At 38.7% G+C, this 27,228-nt stretch overlaps 2 protein-coding genes across 5 annotated transcripts; both read left to right on the top strand.

Moving 5' to 3' along the window:
• The first annotated feature begins 7,180 nt into the window (after positions 1-7,180).
• LOC111408937 lies at positions 7,181-9,578 on the top strand. 2 transcript variants are annotated; one of them, XM_023038787.1, is made up of 3 exons: positions 7,181-7,346; positions 7,422-7,565; positions 7,641-9,578. In XM_023038787.1, the coding sequence occupies exons 1-3, from the start codon at positions 7,292-7,294 to the stop codon at positions 7,940-7,942; spliced, it is 501 nt and encodes a 166-aa protein (XP_022894555.1). In that variant the 5' UTR covers positions 7,181-7,291; the 3' UTR covers positions 7,943-9,578. The 2 variants fall into 2 exon arrangements, with proteins under 2 accessions (XP_022894555.1, XP_022894553.1); XM_023038785.1 differs by having other exon boundaries at positions 7,422-9,578.
• Positions 9,579-22,194: 12,616 nt separating this feature from the next.
• LOC111408938 (phosphatidylinositol transfer protein 3-like) lies at positions 22,195-25,925 on the top strand. 3 transcript variants are annotated; one of them, XM_023038788.1, is made up of 6 exons: positions 22,195-22,366; positions 23,834-23,930; positions 24,286-24,462; positions 24,701-24,799; positions 24,904-25,149; positions 25,470-25,925. In XM_023038788.1, the coding sequence occupies exons 2-6, from the start codon at positions 23,865-23,867 to the stop codon at positions 25,758-25,760; spliced, it is 879 nt and encodes a 292-aa protein (XP_022894556.1). In that variant the 5' UTR covers positions 22,195-22,366; positions 23,834-23,864; the 3' UTR covers positions 25,761-25,925. The 3 variants fall into 3 exon arrangements, with proteins under 3 accessions (XP_022894556.1, XP_022894557.1, XP_022894558.1); XM_023038789.1 differs by lacking the exon at positions 22,195-22,366 and adding an exon at positions 22,435-22,631; XM_023038790.1 differs by lacking the exon at positions 22,195-22,366 and adding an exon at positions 22,435-22,587.
• Positions 25,926-27,228: the final 1,303 nt, after the last annotated feature.

Here is a 27,228-nt window from a genome sequence, read left to right on the forward strand (position 1 = left end):
GAATTTAATATGGACAATCAAGTAAATCTTATTGAACTTGTCCAATGCGCTGGTTGGAAACCTCTGTAAGTTGGCATTTAGTTATATTAATGTACTTTGTGGATGTGTCAGGTATACTTAGTTATTATTTTATTTATTTAGGGAAAATTAGCAGGATGTTCAATTTACTCGTGGAGGGATTTTGCTTGGTGTGTGGCTCTAGAATGGCTATGGGTGAATTTGAATTTGAATCGAAATTTAGCTCCTCCAGGTTGGTTTCTTCAACGAACGTGCCATGGCCTAGTTCATTATTTGAATCGAAATATAGCTCCTGGTTTCTTGAACAGAGCTCCAACGGAAACAAACTATATGTATGTTCGATCTCACAGTAGTCAAAGTTAATTTTTACAACCCGACCTTTATTTGAATGATTGTCTTAATGGGAAACTTTGACAAAATTATTTGAATAACGTGTCCATTTGTAACCCAGATTCTGATAGTTCCCTCCCCCTTCCCACTTTCTAAAGCATCATGGTTTTATGAAAAATGTGTGGTTTGTGGCAGGAAAGAATTCTGATTGCGGCATCTTAGCTTTAATCACACAATCCTACCGTTGGACTAAAGGACGAAATGAAAGAAAAATAAAAATTATTAACGAATTATTATCTAGTACGAATTAAAAAATTTAGTGTGTACATTGTACATTGTACATTTGGTTTTGGTCAATATAGCTCGTTGTGTACGCATGAAGTGTAATATGGAAAGTTAACGTCTGATCCTTTTTTAAGTAAAAATTTATTTTTTACAATATATTCTCATGTTATGTTTCCGTTTGAAGTGATTTTTCCATGAAAAAAAAATTGATTTTTTTAATTGTTATTTCACTGTTCAAGCAGTAATTCTTAATTTCCATTCACAGGTGGTGTCACTTTTCTCGGTTAAAAAATTAATTTTTTGTATCATTAACGAACAGGGTCTCTTTTGCACGTATTTTTTAATTGACTCATTTGCTCAACTAAAGAAGGGCTCGAAGATGAGCTTCTCTTGTTTGGTCTCCCCCGTTAAAATTGAAATATATTTTTGTTTTTATTTTCAATCCCATGTTCTTCAATGAGAAAAGGTACTGTTGCAAAGCGAGCTCAAATTTTTTTTTTCTTTTCTCGACTATTGATCATTTTTCAGTAAGTTACTATGTCGAGAATTTTCTCTCTCTTTTATTCTACATTTTAACCAAGATCTCTGGTCGTTGTTTTTCATATGATGCTGGCTGGACATTGGACATTTTTTGCTTAAACACAATGCGTGGGATCCTTGGTTCAGCGTATTGTGATATATGCATAGCATAATTCTTGTTTTTTATGATAATGGGTTGTCAAACAGGAGCTAAAATCAAATGGATGTTAGATGTAGTCTCGTGATAATAAGGTGTATTTTGATTGATGTGGTCGAGTGGGCGGGGATTAGCTTGAATTTGTATTAATTACTAAAACAATTTCAATTTTATTAGACAACTTATTAGCCTAAATTTAAAATATTGTGCATTCCTGGAGTGTTCATGGGGACCGGATTACGTACTAATGATGTTTTTAGACTATTTTAGAAGGCTAGTAGTGTTTTTAGACTATTCTAGATCAAAGGCTGCTGTTAACTCTCTTGTGAATGGATGGATCCATAAGCTCAAAAATGGGGGAGCGCTCAATTTGCTTAATGCGTTTGAGAGGGTGGTGGTTCGATTCCACCTGGATTCGCTATTTTTAGTTTTCAAAAATTTATGTAGTCCTCGTTTGTAGCAATTTTTAACACAAAATAATTCATTTTTTTGAACGTTTTCTTTATGTCAACGGTTATTTTCAAATTCTATACTTACAGGTGGTACTCTCCTTTTTTTTTTTTTTTTTTTTTTTTTTTTTTTTTTTAAATTTAGTCCAAAGGTCAAAATTAATTGTTATAATACTTATTGATCAAGTCCATGATGCTATTTGTATCTGACGTACATGCTCTTCCGGATTAGTTGACTATTAAAACACTCAATTGTTTATTATTAATTGTAACCCACTTTCTGACGGGGCAATTTTGCTGTGAAGTTGCTGAATTGTCCGCAGCAAATCTAGCAATGCTAATCGTTTTATAATTTTCTTAATGAGGGAAAATCGTTGAAAGGTTCTTTTTAGATATAAAATTATTTTAATCCTTTTGAGTTTTATTTTTTAGAAAGTACTCTCCTGGAGGAAGATTCAGGTCAAAAGGTGTAGTGGATGGACGATAATTGAATATTTCTATACTATTCCTCGTTGGTCTTGAGGGACGGAGAAGGTTAGATTAGTCAAAAGTTGATTATTGATTCATTTTTCTTTTATCAAAAATAGTCATCAGCCTATTCGATACACTTTAGGTTGTTAACCAGTCATGCTTACAACCATATTTTGCACATGGAGAATACTTCCATAAATGGGCATTCCTATTTGCCACACTTTTTTTTTCCCACCATTTTTAGATAATGTTAGATAAGACTATTTAAATAGAAAAGAAAACTTATTAATGGTCTTATGAAAAATTAGGTCGGGGGAAAAAAAATTGACTAAATCAAATCGATTCGACTCGGATCGGTTTGACACAAATATTTAGTTTTTTTTTTTTTTTTTTAAACAAAATCATGATATGTCAGTTCAATCATAATTTGTAATATTAAACGGTTGGTTAATTGAATCAACTTAACTAACTCGTGTTCACATTTTTTTTAAGAAAAATAAAAATTAAAAGATAAATTATAATTTCATAACTAGATTTTGATTCTCTTTTTCAATTTATGAGGTTGTCAGTAAGTAATAGTATTGGAAATTTTCTTTTAAAAAGTTATTATGTCATACTTATTTTTTTTTTTTTTCATATTTAAGCATTCAGACAATATAATATATGAAAAAGCAATAAGATTTTTAAATTATTGATACGTCTCTATTTACCTAATTTTATTTGTTAATCAATACTTCATTCAATAAAAAATTATTTGGTTATTTTAGTTTTTGTAATTTTAGTGAGCCTAAAATCTGGACAAATTCATTTAAAAAAATTTAATTTGAACTAAAAGTCCATCTATCAATCAAGTCGAACAAAATCAGATCGATTTGGTTTATATTAAAGTGTAAATTGTACCACACCTTACTTTAAAAATTCAGAATTCTAAAATTAAATTGGATGTTTAATGGTTCAAAAATCAAACGTTTTATTAATTAATTGATATATATGTAAAAATTAAATATACAACAATCGTAATTATTTCATCCTTTCCATTCTCTCTCCATCTCTCACTTCTCTTTCTTGCACATCATCGTCGATACCGCAGGTACTATGCTGCTCACGACGTCTACACCACACCATGGCCCTGAAGACGTTACCACAGCAGCAACATTACCCCGGAGCAGCCCATTGCGTCGGTGCTGAAGGGGCCACCACTGCAGTGGTGTCGATCCAAAACAGCCAACGCCGCTATGGAGTGACGTCGCCCTTAGCCATTCTCAGCCTTCTTGTCCCAGTGAATTTTTTACACATCGAGGCTGTCCTTCGTCATTCCCGTCTTTTTCTTTGCCACTCTGTCTCTCTTCGTCGCTTGACTCTCTATTCGTCGCATCGGTGGTTTTGTAGATCATTGTTGGATTTGGGTTGGTAGATCAGTGGTTTGCTGCAACGGCGTTGAATTTAGGTTTGGTGGCGAGGGTGAGTAGATCGGTGGTGTGTGGGATTGGCGCCGAATTTGGGTTTGAAACTGGTTTTGGTGTCGGATTTGGAAATGAAGGAGATGCAATCGGCCCAGCGTTAGTTGGTGGCATTAGCTTCGGTCATGGTGTTGATCATTCAATTTTGGTTTGTTGGGTTGTGTCTGTGTTGATGGTAGTGCATCTATGTTATGTTGTTGAGTTGTGGTGGTGGTGTGATTGTGCAGGCGATGGTTTTGTTGGTCGTTGCGCGATGACTTTGTTGACGTTTTGGGCGACAATTTTGTTGGCATTTGGGCGGGGATTGGTGTGCCTGTGATCTGATGTTTCCGTGGCGATATTGGATTGTGACCATTAAATTGGTTAGTTTGTAGTTAATAAATAATATGTTATCAATGAAAATGATAAATTGTGAACATGAAATAATGTGATCTGAAAAATGGTTAATTTGTGACTGATAATTTGATAATTTGTGACTGTATAGTAAGTTTCGAATATTTATAATTTGTGATCAATAAATCGTGACTTATAAATATTTTGATTTGTGATTGGTGAACAAATTGTAATCTATAAAATTTTTGAATTGTTATCGAAAAATAATTTATGAAATAAAATTTTTAATTTGTGACAAAAAAAATAAGTGACCAACTAAATCGTTAATTTGTGATCAAATTGTATAAATCTATGATCTAAATATATTTAATTAAATAAATCAGAAATAAATTTAAATAAGAATTTGATTTTTGAAGTTTGAAATTTGTTTTTCTTAATTTAGAAATGTTTGATACTTAAATTTTTACTTATAAATTTTTTCCTATGTTAAATTGGTTTGGTTTGAGAGTTAAAGTGGATTGGTTTGAATTGAAATTTGTTCAAATCGATTAATTTGATTTTGGTTTCTGGTTGAAGTCAAAATCGATCCAAACCTAATAGGCAAAATGATTAAAATGATAGTTTTCGTACAATTATTTTTAGGAGATTAAATTGTCCTAGTAAATCATATCAAAAATAGGGAACGATGTCAATATTCCAACTTTCGCAATTATAGGTTTGCACTTTTACTTAATCTGGGAAGCGATAACCGTTCATACCTTGGGTAGAATGACAAAGCAAGTACAAGTATCATTAGCATAACAAAAATGTCTTCCTCACTGATGACCTCGAAAATTGGTTTTTTCACATGCCAACCGAGAGCTACTTCACGTATTCCTTTCTGCGCACAATCAGGGAATGGTTAGACGTACACGACCGGGACCAGTGAGGGTGGTGGCGGTCGTATACACTCCGACGGTCAAATCAGGTTTAAGTGGTCGGAACAAGACCCAGGGGCTGAGCAAATCAATGATAATGGGGAAGGAGAAAATATATAAGCTTGCTATGGAGTGCTATATAGTAAGAGTTTCATTACCTTTATCTTTTGCCAAACCTTGGGTATTTATAGGTGGTATGAGCCGTTGGATGTGGGACGCATGTATACATCTGACGGTATGAGGCGTTCGCTCATATGCGTCAATCAGTCGCGTTTGTAAAGTGGGCGGACAGCTTGTCTCTTCTGAGTTGAATTGACATAAAATTGATAAGTCATATCATCTAACTTCATGGAGACGTCAAATCAATTTAAACCTTAGGTGCATGAAATATCTTGGCACAAATCTCTTTCTGAAATTGGCGGCGGATCTTCTAATCGGGGTCCACTTGGCCTCAGCTTCGGGGGCGAGGTACTTTTGGTCAGGTCAGTACTACTAGGTTGCAGGCATTGATGACATCACTTCGAAAACACTTCGGACGGGTCTTTACCAGGTCGGAATATATGGTGGTGAGCGTTCCGAGGCATATCAGATCGGAACGTAACAGTGGTCCCCCAAGTCCAGGTATGAATATTTATATCATGGGTGGACTTGCTTTCCCGACCGGACTGCGACTTGTGGGAGCTTGGGGGTTGATTTTTATGCAGTAATCGAGGTCATGATCGTAGGCAGATGTGCCAAAGTTGTCGTTACTGTGCGCAGCGTCCGAGGCGGTCATCTTCATGAGACATCGCATCAGGTGCGTCTAAGTTTCGTAAATATGGTGCGCTGACCCATAGGGCCGACGCGTTGGGAGGGCTAGAACTTTGTAAAGCATGGAAGGGAACGCAGGCGACGTGTCAAATGCGTCGAAGCTTCATAAATATGGTGTGTTGACCCACAGGGCCGACGCGTTGGGAGGGCTAAAACTTTGTAAAGCATGGGAGGGAACGCAGCATCCGAGGCGACGCGTCAGGTGCGTCCAAACTTTGTAAAGTTGAGTGAGAAACTCATCTGCCACTGATACGCTGAGCCATAGGGCCGATGCGTTGGGAGATGGCTAAAACTTTGTAAAGCATGGGAGGGAACGCAGCATCCGAGGCGATGACCCACAGGGGGCGTCGCGTCAGGTGCGTCCAAGCTTTGTAAGCTTGAGTGAGGAGCTCGATCCGAGGCGATTCAAACGTCAAATGATTTGACAACTGTTGCGTGTTTCCAAGGTGATAGTTGGGTGCCATGCCCATTCTCCTAAAAGGCTGCTGCAGCTACTTATTATTATTAACGGTTGGTTGTAACCGAAGTGACACGTTTTAAGTAAGCGTGAACGTCATAGCGACATCTTGGGCGTAGATCAAATATGGCGTTTCATTTCAACGGCCTAGATGGAAGATGCGATGAACGACTTAGATTGATAGCATTTGAATTCGACAGTGGAGATCGGATTTGTCTTTCTATAAAAGGAGGACTCTGAGGTTTTCTCAGGCTTTCTACCTTTGCGAAACAAACAATTTACTTTGCTCTCACGTAATTGGCGATTTCCAGCGTTTTCTAAGCAACTTTGGCGAAAAAACAGAACTTCTAGCGACCTTACACCATTTCCGGCTAGGAAAAACTTTCAAACTCGTAAGTTTCATACCTTTTAGGGCTTTTAAATTTTGAAAGAATGGCCTCGGAGGGAAGTTCTGGTTCGGGGAGGGGGTTAGAACTAGTGAGGGTAGACGAGCCCGTTGTGGCGACCTCCCCAGAAATAGTTAGGGCAATAATAGGGGAGAAAATATATGGAAGCGACTGGATAGCCCAATAGATACGTCTGTGCATTGGGGGACATCGGACTACCCATCTAAATTAAGAGAGGCCGACTTGGGGAGACTTAGGACAGAGTATAGGATCCTGATAGCATAGATTTGATCCTCCCCGGGCCGGAAGAGAGAGCTTGCTACCTTAGGTCGGGCTGTGTGGCCATTAGCGAAGCGATCCTTAGGGTCGGATTTAGGCTGCCAGTTCACCCGTTCTTTAGGATGGTGCTTAGATCCTATGAGCTGGCCCCGATGCAGCTCAATCCGAACTCCTGGAGCCAAATGGTGGGCTCCTGGATGTCGTGGAAAGAGGCGTCATTAGGGATGGAGATGCCCCTCTCTGTCTTCCAGACCCTTTATATACCTAAGGTTACTACCGGGGGGGGGGGGGGGGGGATAAGAACCGGGGATGGTATTACCTTACTTCCTGGGGTTCCCACACTCCATTCGTGCTCGATCTGCGGAGCTCCATCAAAGAATGGAAGAGCTGTGGTGCTGGGCCGCAGGGCGATGAGACACGATGGAGGGGGACCCCCTGGCGCCTCTTACGGTCCCGATGAAGTATTCAACACTTAGTGAGTACAGTAGTTATTTTTCCTTATATTTCTCTTCGGTTCGAATTGTGCCTAACAGTTATATTTCCTTGGTAGGTGCTCTTCCTCGGTGCGAGCTGTCATCCGAGGACTTTGACACTATTTGCGTCATTTATCGGCTGCCTCAAAAGAAGAGGTCTTACCATCGGCTGATCCGAAAGAACATCCACTTCATTACTCACGATCTGATGGCATCCCAAGGTAACTGGACCGAAGTCTTTGCTTTTTATTCCAAACTCTCAAGACTTGTACTAATTCCTTATTCGCTCTTTGCAGACAACTTTAATAAGAAGATGCCGGTGCGCCTCGACTTCAGGACCATCCAGAAGATGATGGCAGAGGCATGGGCGTTGAAGACCTCCTCCTCTTCGTACAAAAAGCAAATAAAGGATTTGGTGGAAGCCAGTAAGAGACTTCAACCTCCGACGGAGGAGGAGGTACTGGAGGATCCGGAGGAAGGGCAAGAAGAGTACCGTCCCTCCAAAATGCCCAACTGTGGCGAGGCCAATCCCTGCTCTGAGGCAGACCACAATTCCCACCGGGGTGACCATTCCGGAGAAAAGGCCCGTCCCAACTGAGCCTGCCACTGCCCAGGCCACAACACCCTGGCTGCAGTGCCAATTGATCGAGTGCCGGGGCAGCAAAAGAGGAAGATGCCCCGTCCCTCTAAGGAGGTCGACTTTCTGGGCACCAATCCCGAAGAGCCCGTAAGGGAAGTGTTGGAGGCTCTTCCTCCAGAAGCAGCTACGGTGGCGGTGGTCCACAGCAAATACTGGACGGAGGAGTGGAGGGACCACACCGCTCCTGCACGACTAAGGATTTGGTGGCTGCGAACAGTGCCTGCGTGGCTCGGGCCCTGAGTACAAGCATCCAGTTTGAGGGCTTGGTGAAGGATCTGAATTCTAAGAGAGAGGACCTCGCCAAGCGCCTCGAGGAGGCGATGCACTACGGGGATGCCGTGCGAGCAGCCCAAGCCAAGGCCACGTAGGCGGAGGAGGGGAAGAAGGAGGCTGAGGCCCAGCTAACTGCCGCCAAAGGAGAGGCGGAACAGCTGAAGAAGGAGTTGTACGAGGTGGAGTGCCAAGTGGCCGCTGTGACTTGGCGGCTTGATCATGCCAATGAACACCACAAGCTCGCCACCGAGGCTCTGGAGGCCTCCAACAAAGAGAAGGCGGAGCTGAGGCGGAAGGCAGAGGCTCAGTCAGAGGAGACTGCCTCTTTGAAGGAGGAGTTGAAGTCTGCAGGGGAGGTGGCAGTCTAGAACTTCATCGACCACTTTGAAGACCATCCCCTGTATGACGACTTCGCCAATTTCTGGGCCTCATGGAGTGCCTAAAGCTTATTGGGTCGACTGAAGGAGGTGCACCCCACTCTGTACATCTCTTCATTGGAGGCAGAGTTTGGGGGGCCAACTGGAGGCCGGCCTAATAGGCTTGCCGAGGAGGCTCCGAGGCTCAGGAGGCGGCCAATGTAGAAGTCCCTCCAGCAGAGTAAGGTTACCTTTTGTAATGGCTTCGGCCTCCTTATACTTAAATTTATTCAATGAAATGAAATTTTTGTTAAGTATTTGCGTTTCTGCTTTTTTATCTTTTCTATCTGTTCATACTTGTATGAATGCAAGCGTCAGACTAATTGCCTCGTGACAATAACCAGTTAATAACTGCGGACCGGCCCACTCAAGTATTAATAAGTTTAATCACTTAAGCGAGTATGAAGCGACTCTTAATGCTAACCGATTAATAATTTGAGATCGGACCACTTAAGTATTAATAAGTTTAATTACTTAAGCAAGTATGAAGCGACTCTTAATGCTAACCTGTTAATAATTTGAGATCGGACCACTTAAGTATTAATAAGTTTAATCACTTAAGTGAACATTAAGAGCCCATTAACGTTAATCAGCTAATAATTGAAGATCGGATCGCTTAAATGAACCTTCTGAAGGACTGAGGAAACTATTTACTAACTGATGTGGCTCGGAACCGAAGCTTCATTACTTAAGATAAATTACACCACCCTTTAATAAGGCAATTCCATCACTTAGGGAATTTTAAAATCGAGATCATATCAAAACAATCGATTCATTACAACATACTGAGATCGGATCGAAATACAGTCTCATCATTGATAGTACTTCCTCAAGTGTTCGATGTTTCACTGATGAGGCAGCGCCGTTCCTGCCATATCTTCGATTTCGAAGGTACCAGGTCGGGATTCCCTGTGGATGTGGTAAGGGCCTTCCCAGTTCGGGCCAAACACTCCTGACCCGGTTGGTTTTGAAGATTGGAAGACTCTTCTGAGGACGAGGTCGCCCAGGCGAAGGGTTCTACTTCTGACCTTGGAGTTGTAATAGCGGGTCATCTTTCGATGATATTTTGCCAAGATCACTTGGGAGGTCTCTCTCATTTCCTCAAGGAGGTGTAGTTCGCTTATTCGAACCTCGTCGTTACTGATCTCATTGAAATGTACTCGTCGATGTGATGGGACCCCGACTTCGACCGGACTCATGGCCTTGGCTCCGTAGGTCATGGAAAATGGGGTTTCATCGGTTGCAGTCCGGCAAAAAGTCCTGATAGCCCAGAGGACGTGGGGGAGTTCATCAACCCAGGCCCCTTTTGAGGTATCAAGTTTCCTATTCAGGGTGTGTTTGATAGTCTTGTTCACTGCTTCAACTTGCCCATTCGCTTGGAGGTGATGAGGTGTCGAGAAGTCATTCTTTATACCCAGTTCGTCGCATAAGTTTCGTATCTTCCTGTTGTCGAACTGCCTTCCATTATCAGACACTAAGGAGTGGGGAATGCCGAATCTACAAATGATGTTTTTCCAAATGAATTTGGTAGTATTAGCCTCGGTAATTCTGGCAAGGGGTTTAGCTTCAACCCACTTAGTGAAGTAGTCAATGGCGAAAGTTGCACTTCCTCTCCCTTTTGGGAGTGGACCAATGAAGTCAATGCCCCAGTTGACGAACGGCCAAGGGCTGGTTACTAAGGAGAGGCTCTGAGCAGGTTGTCTTTGTATGTTCGAGAAGCGCTGGCACTTATCACGTTTCTGGACAAACTGGCAAGTATCCCTTTTTAGGGTCGGCCAGAAGTAGCCTTGACGAAAAACCTTGTGTGCCAGAGCCGTTCCTTCGGAGTGATTTTCGCAGATTCATTTATGGATTTCCCTGAGTATGTATGTGGCCTCTTCGCCTCCTACACATCGAAGAAGCGGCGAGGCAAAGCCTCTCTTGTAAAGGGTATCTTCTTGCAGGACGAAGTGTGCATCCCTTCTTCTTAACTTCCTCGCCTCGCCTCTGGAAGCAAGCAGTGTCTGCTCCTTCAGGTAGGCGATGATGGGCTGCATCTATAATGGGGTGCCTTCTATCCATAGTATCTCTTCACCTTCGGAGGTGGATGGCTTTGATAAGTGCTCAATAGGGACGAAGTTTAGCAGCTCTGAGTCCATGCTGCTGGCCAATTTTGAGAGGGCGTCTGCATGTACATTCTCTAAATGGGGGACTTGAGTCAGTTCGAACCTTTCAAAATGAGGAATTATGTCCAGAACCAACTTCAAGTACATAATCATGTTACCATCTTTGGCTGCGAAGTTTCCATTGACCTGATTTACTATAAGCTGGGAGTCATTGCTCGCCAGGAGCCTCCTGACCCGAATCTCCTTAGCGAGTGTAAGACCTGCCAAAAAGGCCTCGTATTCGGCGACATTGTTCGAGACTTTGAAGTCGAACCTCATTGCACAATTTAGTTGTAGCCTTCCGGGCTTTCCAATACAATCCCTGCCCCTGCGCCAGCTTCTCCTGAGGACCCATCTACGAACAGTTTCCATTTGGAGGGCTCGGCTGGTTCCATTATCGCCTCCATTTCTGGGGCTTTGGCAAACTCAACCATAAAATCAGCAAGGGCCTGACCCTTGATGGCATGTTGAGGTCGGAACGTTAGATCGAACTCGCTGAGCTCGATTGCCCATTTTAACAGGCGTCCTGATGCGTTTATTTTCTGCATCACCTGCTTTAGTGGGAAATTGGTGAGAACTTGTATTGAGTGGGCTTGGAAGTATGGCCTCAGCTTTTTTGAGGCTGTGATAAAGGCAAGTGCCAGTTTTTTCATGTCTGGGTAGCGTGTTTCAGTTGGGAGAAGTGCTTTGTTGATGTAGTACACTAGCAATTGGCGCTCTTTTTTTCCCTGATTAGGACTGCACTGACCACCACGTCCGAAACCGCTAGGTACAGCAGTAGAGATTCATCCGGTTGAGGTTTTGACAAGAGGGGCGCCTCTCCAAGGTGCTTTTTCAGAGTCTCGAAGGCTTCTTCACACTCCGAAATCCATTGGAATTTCTTTCATTGTTTCAGCACATTGAAGAAAGGCAAGCTTTTATCTGTGGCTCTGGAGATAAAGCGACTGAGTGCGGCTATCCGACCGTTGAGACTTTGGACCTCCTTCGATTTCTGAGGTGACCTCATTTCTAGCAAGGCCGTCGCTTTCACTAGATTCACCTCATTTTGTTCTCCGATTTACAATATACCCCAAGAACTGGCCCGATGCCACTCCAAAGGTGTACTTGAGGGGATTCAATTTCATATTATACTTTCTAAGTATCTGAAAAGTTTGGTTGAGGTGACTCACGTGTTCGGCTGCCTGGAGGTTTTTGACCAACATGTCATCCACGTAAACCTCCATGGTTTTGCCAATGAGTTCGGCAAACATCATGTTGACCAACCTTTGATATGTAGCTCCGGCATTCTTCAATCCGAAGGGCATGACTTTGTAGTAATACAGACCCCTGTCCGTAATGAAAGATGTAGCTTACTCATCAGGTCGGAACATGGGTATCTGGTTATACCCTGAGTATGCATCCATGAAACTCAGTATATGTCCAGCAGTAGAATCCACAAGTTGATCTATTCTTGGAAGTGAGAAGCTGTCTTTGGGGCATGCCTTATTTAGGTTCGTGAAGTCCACGCATACCCTCCACTTTTCGCTGGGTTTTTTCACCAGGACCGGGTTGGATATCCACCTTGGATAGATGGCCTCTCTTATGAAACCACTGCAGCTAAGTTTGTTTACTTCGCCTTTCAGTGCCTTGTACCTTTCCAGATTGAGGGCACGCCTCTTCTATCTATGGGGGGCATAGGAAGGATTGATATTAAAGTGATGACAACTGACCCTAGGATCTATTCCCACCATATCTTCATGTTTCCATGCGAAGACATCCAGGTTCCCTTTCAAAAAGCTTATCATCTCTGCTTTTGCTTCAGGGGACAATGACTTTCCTATACGCAAGACCTGATTGGGGTCTTCTGGTTGACGGGGAAAATCTCCAATTCTTCCATTGGGGTCGCATTTGGTTCAGAGTCAATTATTCGGGGATCTAACTCATCAAGAGGGTGTCCTTGTTCAGGGACCTCTTCCATGTCGACGTCTCCCACTTGTTCAGAGGTATACCCTTGTTCAGAGGCGTGACCTGTTCGCAGTAGGTGATTTCGTCTGTAAACCTAGTGAGATAGCTTTTCAGCGTCTCCCCAAGGGGCCTGCCTCATATCTTGCAGGTGCTGCATTGGTGCCTCTCCTTCCCTGCGTGAGAGGTCCTAGTTCAAAAATGCTTTCTTCAAATCTGGCCAACTTCTGATACTTAGGGGAGGAGCCTACTGTACCATACTTCGACGGCCCCGCCTAACGTTAAATGGAAGGCTCTGCTTCGGATCTCCCTTGAGAACGGGAAGTTATCATCATCATCGTCAATCTCATAAGATCGACAGGGCCCATCTGACCCTTCATCATCTTGGATGTTCCGGGGAGGTGGAGGTGCTTCTCCTCGACTTCTCCAATCGACTAGGTTCCTCTTGTCTCTCCTATTCCTAGGAGGGGGAGCATGTTCTTGTTCGTGATCTGGATGAACTGATCCTCTTGCTGGGCGGACCTTATTGCTAGGACCCTTTCCTATTCAGTCAAAGACGCTTACCGACCTTTGGTCCTCATGTTCTTGAGGGAAATGGTCCCCCAAGCGTGGTTCTGATGGCTAACTCCCTTGCACATAAGATGTGGCTTCGGCGTTCATCTCCCTTTCGGGGGGACGTTCTGTGTGCCGGTTCATGTGGCCTCGAGAGTGAGATACAGGGGCTTCCCGCACCGGATAAGATCCTTGGGGCATTTGATAGCCCTGATGACCCTGGGCTTGCATGAGGAGTTCATGCATTGTCATATTCTAAGCTGCAACGTCTCTCATACCTGCAGCTATTTGAGCCATTCCTTCAGTAAGCATGATTGTTCTTCCACCTCGGCGACGTCGGTGATGTGGTCTCTGATGAGTAATATTGTTATGAAGTACCTCTTCTTTAGAGGCCTCTTTCATGGGGTTGTCGTCTTCATGGCTATCGTTTATCCTATCTCTTTTTCCAAGGGTAGTGAGAACTTGGATTATAACTCGACTTTATTCTTTTTCAAGAATGTCCCATTTTCAGGGTTAGTTGCTAGTTTTCCGGTAACTTCTCCGATAGAGAATGCAAAACTTCGAATGGGAAGTGACTTCCACAGACGGCGCCAATCTGTTGACCTCGAAAATTGGTTCTTCCACGTGGCCAACCGAGAGCTACTCTACGTATTCCTCCCTGCGCACAATCAGCGAATGGTCAGATGCACACGGTCGGGACCAGCGAGGGTGGTGACAGCCGTATACACTCCGACGGTCAAGTCAGGTTTAAGTGGTCGGAACAATACCCACGGGCTGTTCAAATCAATGATAATGGGAGAGGAGAAAATATATAAGTTTGCTATGGAGTGCTATGTAGTAAGAGTTTTATTACCTTTGCCTCTTGCCAAACCTTGGGTATTTATAGGTGGTATGAGCCGTTGGATGTGGGACGCGTGTATACATCTGACGGTATGAGGCGTTCGCTCATAGGCGTCAATCAGCCGCGTCTGTAGAGTGGGTGGACAGCTTGTCTCTTCTGAGTTGAATTGATATAAAGTTGATAAGTCACATCATCTAGCCTCATGGAGACGTCAAATCAATTTAAACCTTAGGTGCAGGAAAGATCTTGGCACAAATCTTTTTCTGAAATTGGCGGCGGATCTTCTAACCGGGGTCCACTTGGCCTCGACCTCGGGGGCGAGGTACTTTTGGTCAGGTCAGTACTACTAGGTTGCAGGCATTGATGACATCACTTCGGAAACACTTCGGACGGGTCTTTACCAGGTCGGAATATATGGTGGTGAGCGTTCGGAGGCGTATCAGATCAGAGCGTAACACTCACCATTAATACGTTTGCTCGCAACATCTAATCTTTCCAATCTTTGTTGCTGAATTGATAAATTATATGTCAACTAGTTGAATCATAATGACTTACGTCAATGGAGACACGCTAATAATTGAGCGTTTCTTATCACAGTCTTTTTTCGTAGCAAAATTATTTACCAATTCTCAAGGAAAATATGTTGGTCTAGTAGTAACCATCATAGGGCTTCAATTGATCCTTTTCGGAGAATGAGACGGTCTAGGAGAGCCATTGACTCCAACTAGCACCCATGTATGATCTACATTAGATCTAATCAACTATTCAGCCTACCTTCTTTATGTTCTTGACAATCTATATTTGTTCGAGCATGGCTAACTCACACAGTGCGACGAGAGGTGTGTAAAAGGCCGGAGAACGAATTTACCACCATATGTCTAATTGACAACTACTAGTGATTCCGACTTCGTGTAAGTGAGTTGTAACTTGCAATCCGAACTGAGAATGAGAGGTGTGTAAAAGGCCGGAGAACGAATTTACCACCATATGTCTGATTGACAACTACTAGTGATTCTGACTTCATGTAAGTGAGTTGTAACCTGCAATCCGAACTGAGAACGGATTTCTGGGGTTAGCTAACCCACGTGGGATAGTGACCCTTTGCCTCGACCATTGTAGCATGTGTGTTGACTTGAGATAGTTGTGAATTATATTGATTGTAGAAAATGTTGTATTGTTTTTACTTTTTTGTTTTCGGTGTTGGGAGTGGTTTTAGGAGTTTGAGAGAGAGAGAGAGAGAGAGAGAGTATGATATATAATATTTTTTATATATCAATCCCTTGTTTGATTACCATTTTTGGGGTAAAATGTAGTTTGAAATAATAATTTTTTGGATAATGTGTGGTTGAAGAGCAAGAATTTTTTTTTTTGATTTACGTGTGAAATTATTTTATTGGAAAATATGTGATTGAAAATAATTTTTAATTAAATGAGTTTATGTAAAAATGGACCTCAAAATGGGCTAAATATGTGATCATATTTTTCTTTAGAGTTTTTCATGAATTTTTGCAAACATACCCTAGGAATATTTGAATATATATTCACCACGCTAGAAATAATTCTATTTAGTAATGCCAATAGTTAATTGTTAGAAGTTAAGGAAATGTAGACAGGGCAGACCAAGAAGTTCTTTCAGTGCGGACGATATCTGCTGCAAACTCGATGATTCATCGCACTTCTCCAACAATATACTATTATGTGCAAAACTAAAATAATTTCATGTGGAAATACCCTAACACGATTCTGCAACCTGTATCGGGAAAAAACATAATATTGAAAAGTTAACTAACATAAAAATCAAACTTTGGACGAAAAACGGTAAAGCCCTAAATTTTAGTTTAGGCCCTAAAATCCAATTTCGAAATTTAGCAACAAATGAAATGCAAAACATGCAAGAATGTTGGGAATCTACTTAACAAGCGCAACGGAAAATTAAAATTATTTTTATTACCACCAAAAATTGCATTTTTGTTTAGATAAAAATTATGATAAAGATGTACCTTTACAAGATCTTCAAACTCTTTTGCCATATCTTTGTTCCAGCAACTTAGATCTGTCTTTTACAGCGTCCAATTGTCCAGCCTCCAACGGTGATTTATACAGAGAACAAGATTGCGGCGTTAGGGTTTTCTTCTTGTGCTAACAAGAATAATGAAAATCACCATAATTTTGAAAACTCTAATCATATTTATATAAGCCCAAACGGGTTTGATTTGATCTGGTCCAATATTTAATTAACCCATTTAATTAAATTCGATTTGTGAACTAATTAATACAATTAATTAATTCGGGCCTATAAATATGCAATTCAATTAATCAATTTATCCAACGCTTGTTAAATTAATTAATTGATAAATTACAATTTTCCAATTCTCCTTTTGTGTACGACCCATCAGGTTCGCGATCACTATGCTTAACGATGTGAAATATTATTTTAATCTAATCAAAATTGATAAATTAAAATACCCTTTTAATTTATCACTAATTTATACTCGTCTTCCCAGATTGACATCTAACAATGTGTCAGAACAATACATATGAAGAGAAATGTCACGTGGTATGACAAAATAAAACTCATTCGTTTACCGTGAAACTATAATTCTTTTTTCAATATGATACGATCAATTACGAGATATGGAAGTGTGTCAATTTCGATTATCGATCATATTTTTCACTCCACTATTAAGTTAATATAAGTCGAAAACTTCTTTACGACTTATGAGTAGACCTTAGCCAAAGATTTCATCATCGACTTAATTGAATGAAACACAGATCATAATCTCATACTATCTAAGAGTGACGAATCATTTATTGGTCAATCATAACTTTCATACGATTTTTGACGTACCCGAACGATGTCATATTAGTAGCCCTTTGCAGAGCAACATTCAACACCGTCAAAATATGACTGTCATCATATAAGGTACCATGACGACCTCAAGTCAAAGGACCAATTCCACTACCGAACGTTAGAGATTAACCACTGACACTTGATAGTTATTCATGTGGAATCTCTCGACGGGTCTCCAATGTTTTATTCTATAACAAAACATCCACGTGTTTATTTAAATGTCACCACACTTAGTCTACTTACTTCATAAGTAAGAAATGTCACACGTGATGGTCTATCCGTAATAACGATATCTGTATCTCGTTATTACTTATGACAACGAACGATTTAAGATTCAGTCAGATGTAATTTGTATCTCACAATCACGACTCCTTGTGATTAACAAATTACGAAGATTTGAATCTACGAACTCTATTATTTATTTAATTGTCTATTAATTAAATAATAGATCTACCATTAAATTGTATTAATTATATATCAAAAGTATTTATGTCCAAAATTGATTGGACATAGGACATAATAATTATAAAGAAATCAACAAAAAGATCAATTTTAAATCAAATATGAGATGAGAAATCGAGAATAACACTACTACACAGTAAAATCTTGACGACAAAAAAAAGAAGAAGAAGAAATTGAGAATAACATTATAGCACAGTAAAATCTTGACGCCAAAAAAAGAAGAAGAAGAAATTGGGGGTGGCCGAAAAACTTACACCAAATCAAATTCCATACCACATTTGATGCTAGAAAAAGGGAACGAAGAGATCTGTAATGGAGAAATTACCTTAGGCTTGAAGTGTTTACATCATAACACAGCAGAGAGATAAAGATACATGAGAGGTCGAGGGTCGAACTTTGAAGCCAGCAGGGACGGATATTCTAATTGAAGGTTGGCTGCCTTGAAATTATATGGAAAAGCCTAACAGGAACCCACGTTTACCCACCGTTAGTTTATAAAATTGGGCCAATTATTTGGCCCGTTTCAACTTTTTTTTTTTTTTTTGACCTTTTTTTTTTAACTTGGGGTCTGGGCTGCTGCAGCCTATTTACAAGGGAAAAATACACAATCCATGTATTAACTATGCACAATTCAAAAATGAAGCGTTAAGTTTAATTATGCAAAAATCAGATTTTTATCCAATTAATTAAAAATATTTATTGAATAAATATAATAAAATCATAATTATATAATTAATGGTCACAAATTCGTAATTATAGGTTACAAATTTATTTACTAATCACATATTATCAAATTAATTGATCACAAATTATTTCGTAGTCACAAATAAAAAAACTTGTAGGTCACGAATTATTTTGAGGTAAAAAATCATTCAAATTACAAGTCACAGTATATTTACAAGATACATAGGTAACAATTTGTTAGTCACAATATTGAATTTTAAGGTCACGGTTAAATAATTAGTCACAAATAATAAAATAGTTGGTCACATGCGCTAAATACCCTATCCCTGTTACTGATCCACCACTAATTTTTGGTCACAGAAACCTAAATAGTTGGTCATGAATTCTGAATTAGTTGGTCACAGATGCCACCACCACCTAAAAAACGCAACAAAACACAATCAACTACCAGCACTTAATCACATATACCAAACACTCCACCCTCGATCCCAATCCACCACCAACACTTGGTCACAGAGCAATCAAATAGTTGGTCCCAATTAGTATTACACCCACCCAGTCACAACACCACCACGACCACGACCAACAACCAAAACAACCACTAAAGCACGACGACTAACTGCACCACACCACAACACCACACAACCGTCAACACCATCTCGCCGCTGACACCACCACCATTACCAACCCCAACAATGTACCACTACCAACAAAAAGGACACACCGTAATCAACACAAACCAGCAACTTGTACACCACACCACCACCACCACCATCACATCAACACAGCTGAGGGATTGACCGAGTCATGAATTCATACAAAAACACACCACCACTGCAAACCACCACCACACAAACACAATCAGTCAATCACCAATACCAGACAAATTATCATCCAAACCCACAACACCAGATTGGGTGGTCTTCTTCGCAGTGTGTTTCATCACCGCAACTTGAGAAGGGAAAAGTGCAGTAGCTCGGTGGATCTGCTTTGCCGTCGTGAGCAGAGAGAAGCGGTGGATCAGGCAAATGTAACGGCGCTGGTGAAAACCACTAATCGCTCGATTTGTGTACCGAAAAAACTAAGGATCCGCGACCAGAGGCGCCGGAGCTGGAGTCGATTGCTGCATCTCCGATGCCTTTCCTTGACGCCAAAGGTGCCATGTCGCCGTCGTCGTGAATCGCCACCGACGGTGGCGTTTTATGATAGAGTGAAGGGAGAGTATAGTGTATAGAGATGGTAGAGAGAGAAAACACACAGTAAACTTATTAGGGATTACAAAATTGATGAATTGGGTGAATATAAATATTTAAATTATTAAATCAATACTTGGATTTTGCACCATAAAACTTCAACGCTGATTTTTGAATTGTGATGTTTAACCCCCTGAATTTGTGTAATTTCCACTATTTACAATTGGGGGCGGCCCAAAATTCAGTGCAAGCAATGTTATTTAATATCATTAGTTTTATAATATCAATTTAAATGACATTAAATGATATTGAACAAGGAATATAATTAAATAAGTTACACGATTTCATTTTTAATTAAAACACATCACTTGATATCACCTAAATCGGTGTTGTAGCATCAATAGTGTTTGATAGCATTAATATGAAAAAACAAAGCGATTATCCTCAAAATGATAAATCTTGCGAGACGGAGTTAATTATTATATAAATAAAATTTAACTAATTTTTGATTTTTAAATTTTAAACCTTGTTTCTTACTTTTGAAATACGTCATACTTAATCTCTTATTTATGAAATTTTCTCTTTAATAATTTATACATGATATGTCTTGTAAAAAAATAAGAAAAATAAAGCGATTATTCTCAAAATGATACCTCTCGCGAGACGGAGTCGAGTACAAGAATTTCGCTCCGTCCAAATAAAGAAAGACAAGATACTCGTGACAAATTGTGTCGATTCATTTCTTAAGGACCAGATTCGACTTTTTACTAGAAATCCACCAAGATAATGAGTGCTACTTGCAGTTTTATTACTTTATGTGTCAACTTCCATACCCTTTTTTGGGTCGTCCAATTCAACAAACCAACTTTATTTGGAGTTTCTTGGAAGTACACTTTCGGTAATGGGTGTCAACTTCCATTTCTCAACTTAGGCTTTATTTTCTAATTTATGTCTTCTTGTACTTTTTCTATTATTTTGTTAAATTATTTTCTTTTTTTTTATTAGAACATTTTAGTGAAAACTATCTTTTTTTTTTCTTACGTCCAAAAGTAAAAATTACACCACTCAACGTTTCTCAACTACGTACAAATTGAGTTCCTAGTCTTTTAAAATGAGGAAAAATTGTATTATTAGTCTTTAATTTATTGCTCAAGAAGCACATTGGTTTCAAACCTTTATAAAAGAAATTGATTCTTAATCTTATATAGTTCATGTTCGGTAAAGATTATTTAAAATTCATTTTCATTTCTAATAGAATAATTTTACAAAATTTATTCTAAAAAATTCTGTATCAAACAGGCTCTTAATTGCACAATCAAATCTAAATGAAGGATGCTATCTAAAATTTTGGTGAAAATTATAATGCATCCACATGTAACACATCCCACTTCAAATATCTAAGCATTGATCCAAATAGAGAAGCAAAATCATTTTTAAAAATTGAACATGTGAGGATCATTCGAATAACTTAACAAAAAATTAAATAATTTCTATATTTAAAAAATAATTATGCAATCGTTATAAATGAAATGGACAAACAATTTTTTTTTCTGAAAGTCGTCATCAAGGATAAGATCTGTTAATTAACAAAAAATTAAAATTAAAATTGTAATTAAAAAAAATCGATGACCAAATGTGATAACAAGTAATTATGAACTTTTAATGCAATTTAATTATAGGGCAGTATAGCACCCTGGACCCTTCACTTAAAGTTTATTCATTTAAGCCGTCTGGCCTGGTCCACAACTGGCAATATTCCATCTTTTGTCTAATCAATAATCACCGTTATCTATGCCCCCAGGACACATCTTCAAGTGGTAAAAGGGGAGAGTGGAGAAATCCAGCTTTGCTTGAGGCTGCTGCGTCAAGAGTTCGAATTCTGAAATATGAATTTGGCTTTTGGGTAAGTGCAAGTGTACAAGCAACTTTCCACCTTATATCCTTGGAGGCATAATCTGCGATTTACCTTTCTTACGATGTTTTAGGATAGGAGCAATGGGAGACCCTTAAAGTTAGGGTTTAACCTTTTTATAATCACCATTATCTATTAGCCTTGACAATTGCAATTCCCAGTGGAAACACAACACAATATGCTTTTTATGACTCATTTTCTAGATGCACGAGGTTTTCTCGACTCGAAAAAAATATTATTTTAATTATTATTTATCGAATAAGATAGAAATAAATTTCTTTTAGTTTGCTTTTAGAGTCACAACTTTCTATTGTCAAACAAATATAACCGTTTTAAGTGTTTGGTTAACTAAAAGGAAAAACTTTTTATTAGATATTTGGCAATCTTATTCTCTTTTAAATTTGAACTTATAATTTAAATTAAATACATTCATAATTTTCAGGGATCAGGTGAACTCGTTTCTGTTACGTTTGAGATCTGTTACGTCAACAAATGACAACAATATTTTCAAAGGAATAGTAATATTTGTAGTCGCTCATTTCGATATTCGTCCTATGTGACACATACATGGTAGGTAGTTACTTGATACATTAATGTGGCAATTTTTTTATTGATGTACGCATCAAATAATTATCTGTCATGGGTGACGTAGGGCAATTGCTGCAGTGAACGACTACAACTAACATTATTCTTTACCTGGCAATCAAACGCGTGGAATCAATTAATCAGAATAGTAAGATGATTCTTTCTTTGATGGTGATTAATCACCACTACAAAAAGGATAAAGAAGTCAAAGGCCAGGTGGCCGTCTGTGATTTTCAACAAAATGGACGTATAGGTGACTTTAGCAAAAAATCTGCGTATAGTATACGTTCAACTCTGTAAAGAGACCTTGAAAATATCTGGATCGTTGATATTGCAGTTTAAAGAAAATATAAAGAATAACACACAGTATCGAGAGCTCAATTACTCTCTCTCTACACACACATATCGCTGTGTGTGAATAGGCATTTATTCTGCGTGTCAATTGGTTCAGTTTGTGGTAGACTTTGCATGACATTCTATTATAGATTAAGAACAAACAGTGCTCTCTCTCTGGTCGGTAACCGATAGGTAATCTTTATCTATTTTTATACGTTTTGATTTTAGGCATTTATTCTGTTTTCGGTGCTGGATTCTGCTTCTTGGATCTGTTCTTGTTTCTGGGTTTTTTGGACATTCAATTGACAAAATTGTGTCCGCTATTTCATTTTCTCTTATTTTTTATTATTATTTTTTTTGGTTTCTTGAAGACAAGATGTGATCTTTCTGGACTGGAATGTTAAGCAGATGAGGTGGGAGGAATTGAAAGTTCTTAATCTGAGAATCTGCATTAAATGTATATTTTTCATCCGTATGGTGTGTTTAGTAAAGAATCAAAAATTTATTCATTTTTTCTCTCCTCCTCCTCCTTCGACCCTCTTGGTGGTTCGCCATCCTTCATGCTGACTTTTTAAATAGTTTCTTATGCCCTCTTTTGGCTTTTGAACTATTGAGACGCCATATACTGTTAATGTTCGTATTACATATAAAGCTTCTTTTTTTTTTCTTCTGGGTCCGAACTATGAAAGGAGGATGGGGAACTGCGGGAAGGGATTTCATCTCGATGTTTCTGAGTTTATGACCAGAGCCGTTATCTTTGGACCAACCCTGGGGAGCGGGCTGAACAATGTGTAAATTTTAGGAATATGAAGAAATAAAAATTGAAGGTTCTTAAATTTAACCATATCCATGAATAAAAATATGCATAGATTATAATTTAAAGATTCCAAGTAGTCTGTTCAAGTTGGTAACCCCGAAATGCAGTTTTATAGCTACAATATAGTATTAGAGTGGAAAATATTAAGGGTCATCCTAAAAGGAATGAATATCTAATTTTTTTTACCTAGTTCCAGGATTAAGCTTGTTGCCAATAGCCCTGATGGGAACATTTTTGCTAGCATTGGTGAGATTTACGTGATTGTGCCTGATATTGACTAGCGTTTGAGATATCCACAAATGCCAAAATAAAATGACTGAAATGAATAATATGAAGTCTGCAAAAAGATTGGGTTACTCTTAGTTCCTAGTTCCAAAAGTAAACTATAGGCCAATTAAACTAGATTTTGAAAAGGAAAAGAAAAAGAGAAATGTCTTCTGTTTTGTTGTACTGTTGATAGCTTTAGAGAGATAAACTAGATTTTGGATATTTCTTCTGCATGCTTCCTTGTTGTTCTGGTTTGGGCCATCAGAGAGTTGATTGATGCCGCATAGTGACCCTTGTGTGGGCCAATGCTGCATAATGCTGACGATTAGTCAACTGATAAGTTTTCTATAGAGATTTGTACTTTGTAATTAGCTTTGCATATTAATGCGCATTCAAACGGTACTAGTAAATAATTTGGACCATATTCCCACTCCACTATACACTTTCCGGTTGTTTTTTTATGTTTTGAGTATTGTTTTTTACTATTTCTTTTGTTCTACCACTTATTTTTTCGTAGAGTCGTTTGAGCAGTAGATTGGTACTGAAATGGTTTTCTACAATTTTCTTTGTCATAGGTAAGCTTAGTTACTAGCACTAGCATTTACCATGTTCCGGCGCAAGAGTAATTCACATGGTGTTCAGGAGAATGATGAGCTGCAGCATGAACACAAGGTAAATATCTTCTGATTCTTCAACAAAATTATAGTACATCGATTTGATTACACGTTAGCCGGTTGAAGCCACTGAAAAAGAAGTTGATGGAATCTTAATTTCCATTTAATTGTATGGACACCACATTTACTGACTGATAATTATGTTAGTTTGTGAACTCCATTATTTTGCAAATAAAAAGGACATTTTAAAAGCTATAGCCTCTAGCCAGTACGTTATCTTAACCTATTGCCAAAATTTCTGAGCCTTCATCGACTTTTTATTAAACTAGTAAGTAATGAATGCCATTAGATTTTTGAAAGACTTCCTTACTGTTCAAATTCTTGCAAATGATCTGATTAAGATCTGCATGCAGGTCAATGAGCTTAAAGATGCTCTGGGACCACTTTCAGGTCGCAGCTTGCAGTATTGCAGTGAGGCGTGCTTGAAGAGATATTTGGAAGCCCGGAACTGGAATGTGGATAAGTCAAAGAAGATGTTGGAGGAGACATTGAGATGGAGATCCACCTATAAACCTGAAGAAATCCTCTGGGTAAGAGAGTTGATATCGTTTTTTGATTGCTTGTGAACACAAAATGGTCAGAACTATGTTGACCACTATTCATGTTCAGATTTCATTTTTATTGGATTACATTTTGCAATTTGTTAGTTTTTATTGCGGATGGTATATAACTTTTACGGCATATCTCCTAATTGTCATTCACTCTATGATTTTATATTTAAACTGCATTGAAGTTATATTGACGATCTAAATGCACGTGACCTGTTAGCCTGAAGTTGCAATTGAAGGTGAGACGGGGAAGGTGTACAGAGCAAATGTTCACGATCGTCATGGAAGGACTGTTCTGATACTAAGACCGGGAATGCAGGTATCTAAATGAAGCTTGAAATTGTAGTATATAAGTTTATTTTTCATTCTCAACTCTGTTTTTCAGATGATGAAAAGATTATGAAATATGTTATATCTTTGCAGAATACAGCATCATTAGATAACCAGATTAGACATCTGGTTTATCTAATAGAAAATGCCGTACTCAATCTTCCAGAAGGTCAAGAACAGATGGCATGGTTGATAGACTTCACGGGATGGACTTTAAGCACCAATGTTCCCATCAAATCTGCTCGAGATAGTATCAATATACTACAAAACTATTACCCTGAAAGACTAGCCATAGCGTTTTTGTACAGCCCCCCGCGTATATTTGAAGCATTTTGGAAGGTTTGCCTTTTATAATCCTTGAAATGTTTTTGTCTATATCTGGCCGACGAACAGCCTTTGCATAAAGTGTTATTTTTTGTCTTTGGATTATGCTGGCTAGGTAACTGAAGTTTTCTGCCATTAACTGTTCGGATCACCTTTCTCTTGGTGGGTTTTGCCGTGAGGGAGGGGATGGTGTTGGATCAGATCCTTACTGTAATTAAATTGTTTTGGTCAATTAGAAAGCTTTTACATCTTTATGCTGCAATTTTGTCCATGTCTTATTAGGTGAAAAACTACTCTTTCCTCCATGCTAATTAACATGTGTTAATGTATTGCAGATTGTCAAATACTTTCTGGATGCAAAAACATTTCAGAAGGTGAAATTTGTCTACCCAAAGAACAAAGACAGTGTGGAACTCATGAGATCCTATTTTGATTTAGACAATCTCCCAGCTGAGTTTGGGGGTAAAGCTAGACTGCAGTACGACCACGAGGAGTTCTCAAGGCAAATGGTGCAGGACGATATAAAAGCTGCTAAGCTATGGGGTTTCGACAAGCCCCAATCCAATGGCTGTGGAGGAGCTGAAGTGTCTCCCGAATGCGAGTACCTTGCTCCACCAGTCAGTTAAATTTTCTCTACAAGTTTGAAATAATACGACTGAACTAATCGTGCTATATTAATCTTAATTATAGAGCAGAATATCTTGTGGAAATAATAGACAAATTAACAAAGTTGTATCCTGAAGACTTGGAATCATGTTTTTGCGGAAGAAACTGCAGTTTATCCTTTCTAATGTTTCTCTGTCATAGCCATTTTAATCTTTTATTGAGCAGGCCTTTTATGTTATAGGCTTTTTCCTGGGGAAACACGAGCAGAGGATTTCATGTTGCTGCTTTCACACAGCAATCTTGTTAATGCAAGATTTTGAGTGAGCAGGGCACTTTTATCTCAAAAATTGACTTCAACTTATTTGATGACTTATGCAGTGCTTATCAAGAATGATAAGTGTTTTTTAGGATATTACTCGAGATTTTCAGGGCTTGAGACGAACTTTAGAGATTGGGTCCTCCGGTACACGGAACATGAATTGACAAAACAAAGAAAATATATTTAGGACATGACACAGATTTTTCGCTTGTTAACTATAAAAAAACATTTGAACCATCTACCATTTTCGTTGTCGTGCATGAAAGCCGTCTTGAGAAAAAAGATAAAAATAAATACACAATTTCAACTCGATCAAAAAATATACTAAAGGAATTTCAAAATCTTGAATATCCTGAATTAATTGACATTGAACTTTTCAGTAATTATGTCGATGAGCATTGAAGTCTGAGTAATTAAGCTAGGGATTAAATATGTTCAGATGAGAATGTTTTGGTCAAATGTTTGGGCTTAAATGTTATGGTACATTCACGTTTTGTTTTTTAACGATGATTTCACTGGCTTGACGTAATAAATAACGTTATTAGGTGATACACACTTAATTGTGCCACGTAAAATTTAATGTTAATATCTTATTGACATTAATATAACAATTAATAACTATAGTAATTATTATCGTAATAAAATAACTTATTCATCCCTTGAATTTCTGATGCTTTAAGCACTTTAAGATATTGAATATCCACAATTGACATTCTTCAAATCCTGAGTTAAATGCTTTATTCCCACTACAAATTTTGGGAAATTAAAATTTATCAACTTCAACTTGACATTAATTCGTGTATTTTACCTTTCCCCTCCTTCTGTTCTTTTGATCTCACAAATCACAATTTGTACTTAGAAGACCCTCACAAGTAACAAATCACAGTTTATTAATAAAATCAATGAATACCCAAAAAAGGAAATTACATAAATATAATTATAAGCAAATAAATGTTTAAAAATCATTTTTCATTAATTAAAATTAAAAATATAGTTACTTAATCACCGTTTAGTAGAGTTAAAAATTAATTTTTTAGTAAATTTTGATAAAAATTAATGAAATGTATAATTAAAAAGTTATGGGCTCCATGAACCATATTATTAAATTTATTTGTTTACTATTTTTTAGATTAAAATTAAAATTTTAATTTCTACAAAATATGGACCTA

Source organism: Olea europaea, chromosome 14 (genome assembly GCF_002742605.1).
Source record: "Olea europaea var. sylvestris chromosome 14, O_europaea_v1, whole genome shotgun sequence".
NCBI lineage: Eukaryota > Viridiplantae > Streptophyta > Magnoliopsida > Lamiales > Oleaceae > Olea > Olea europaea.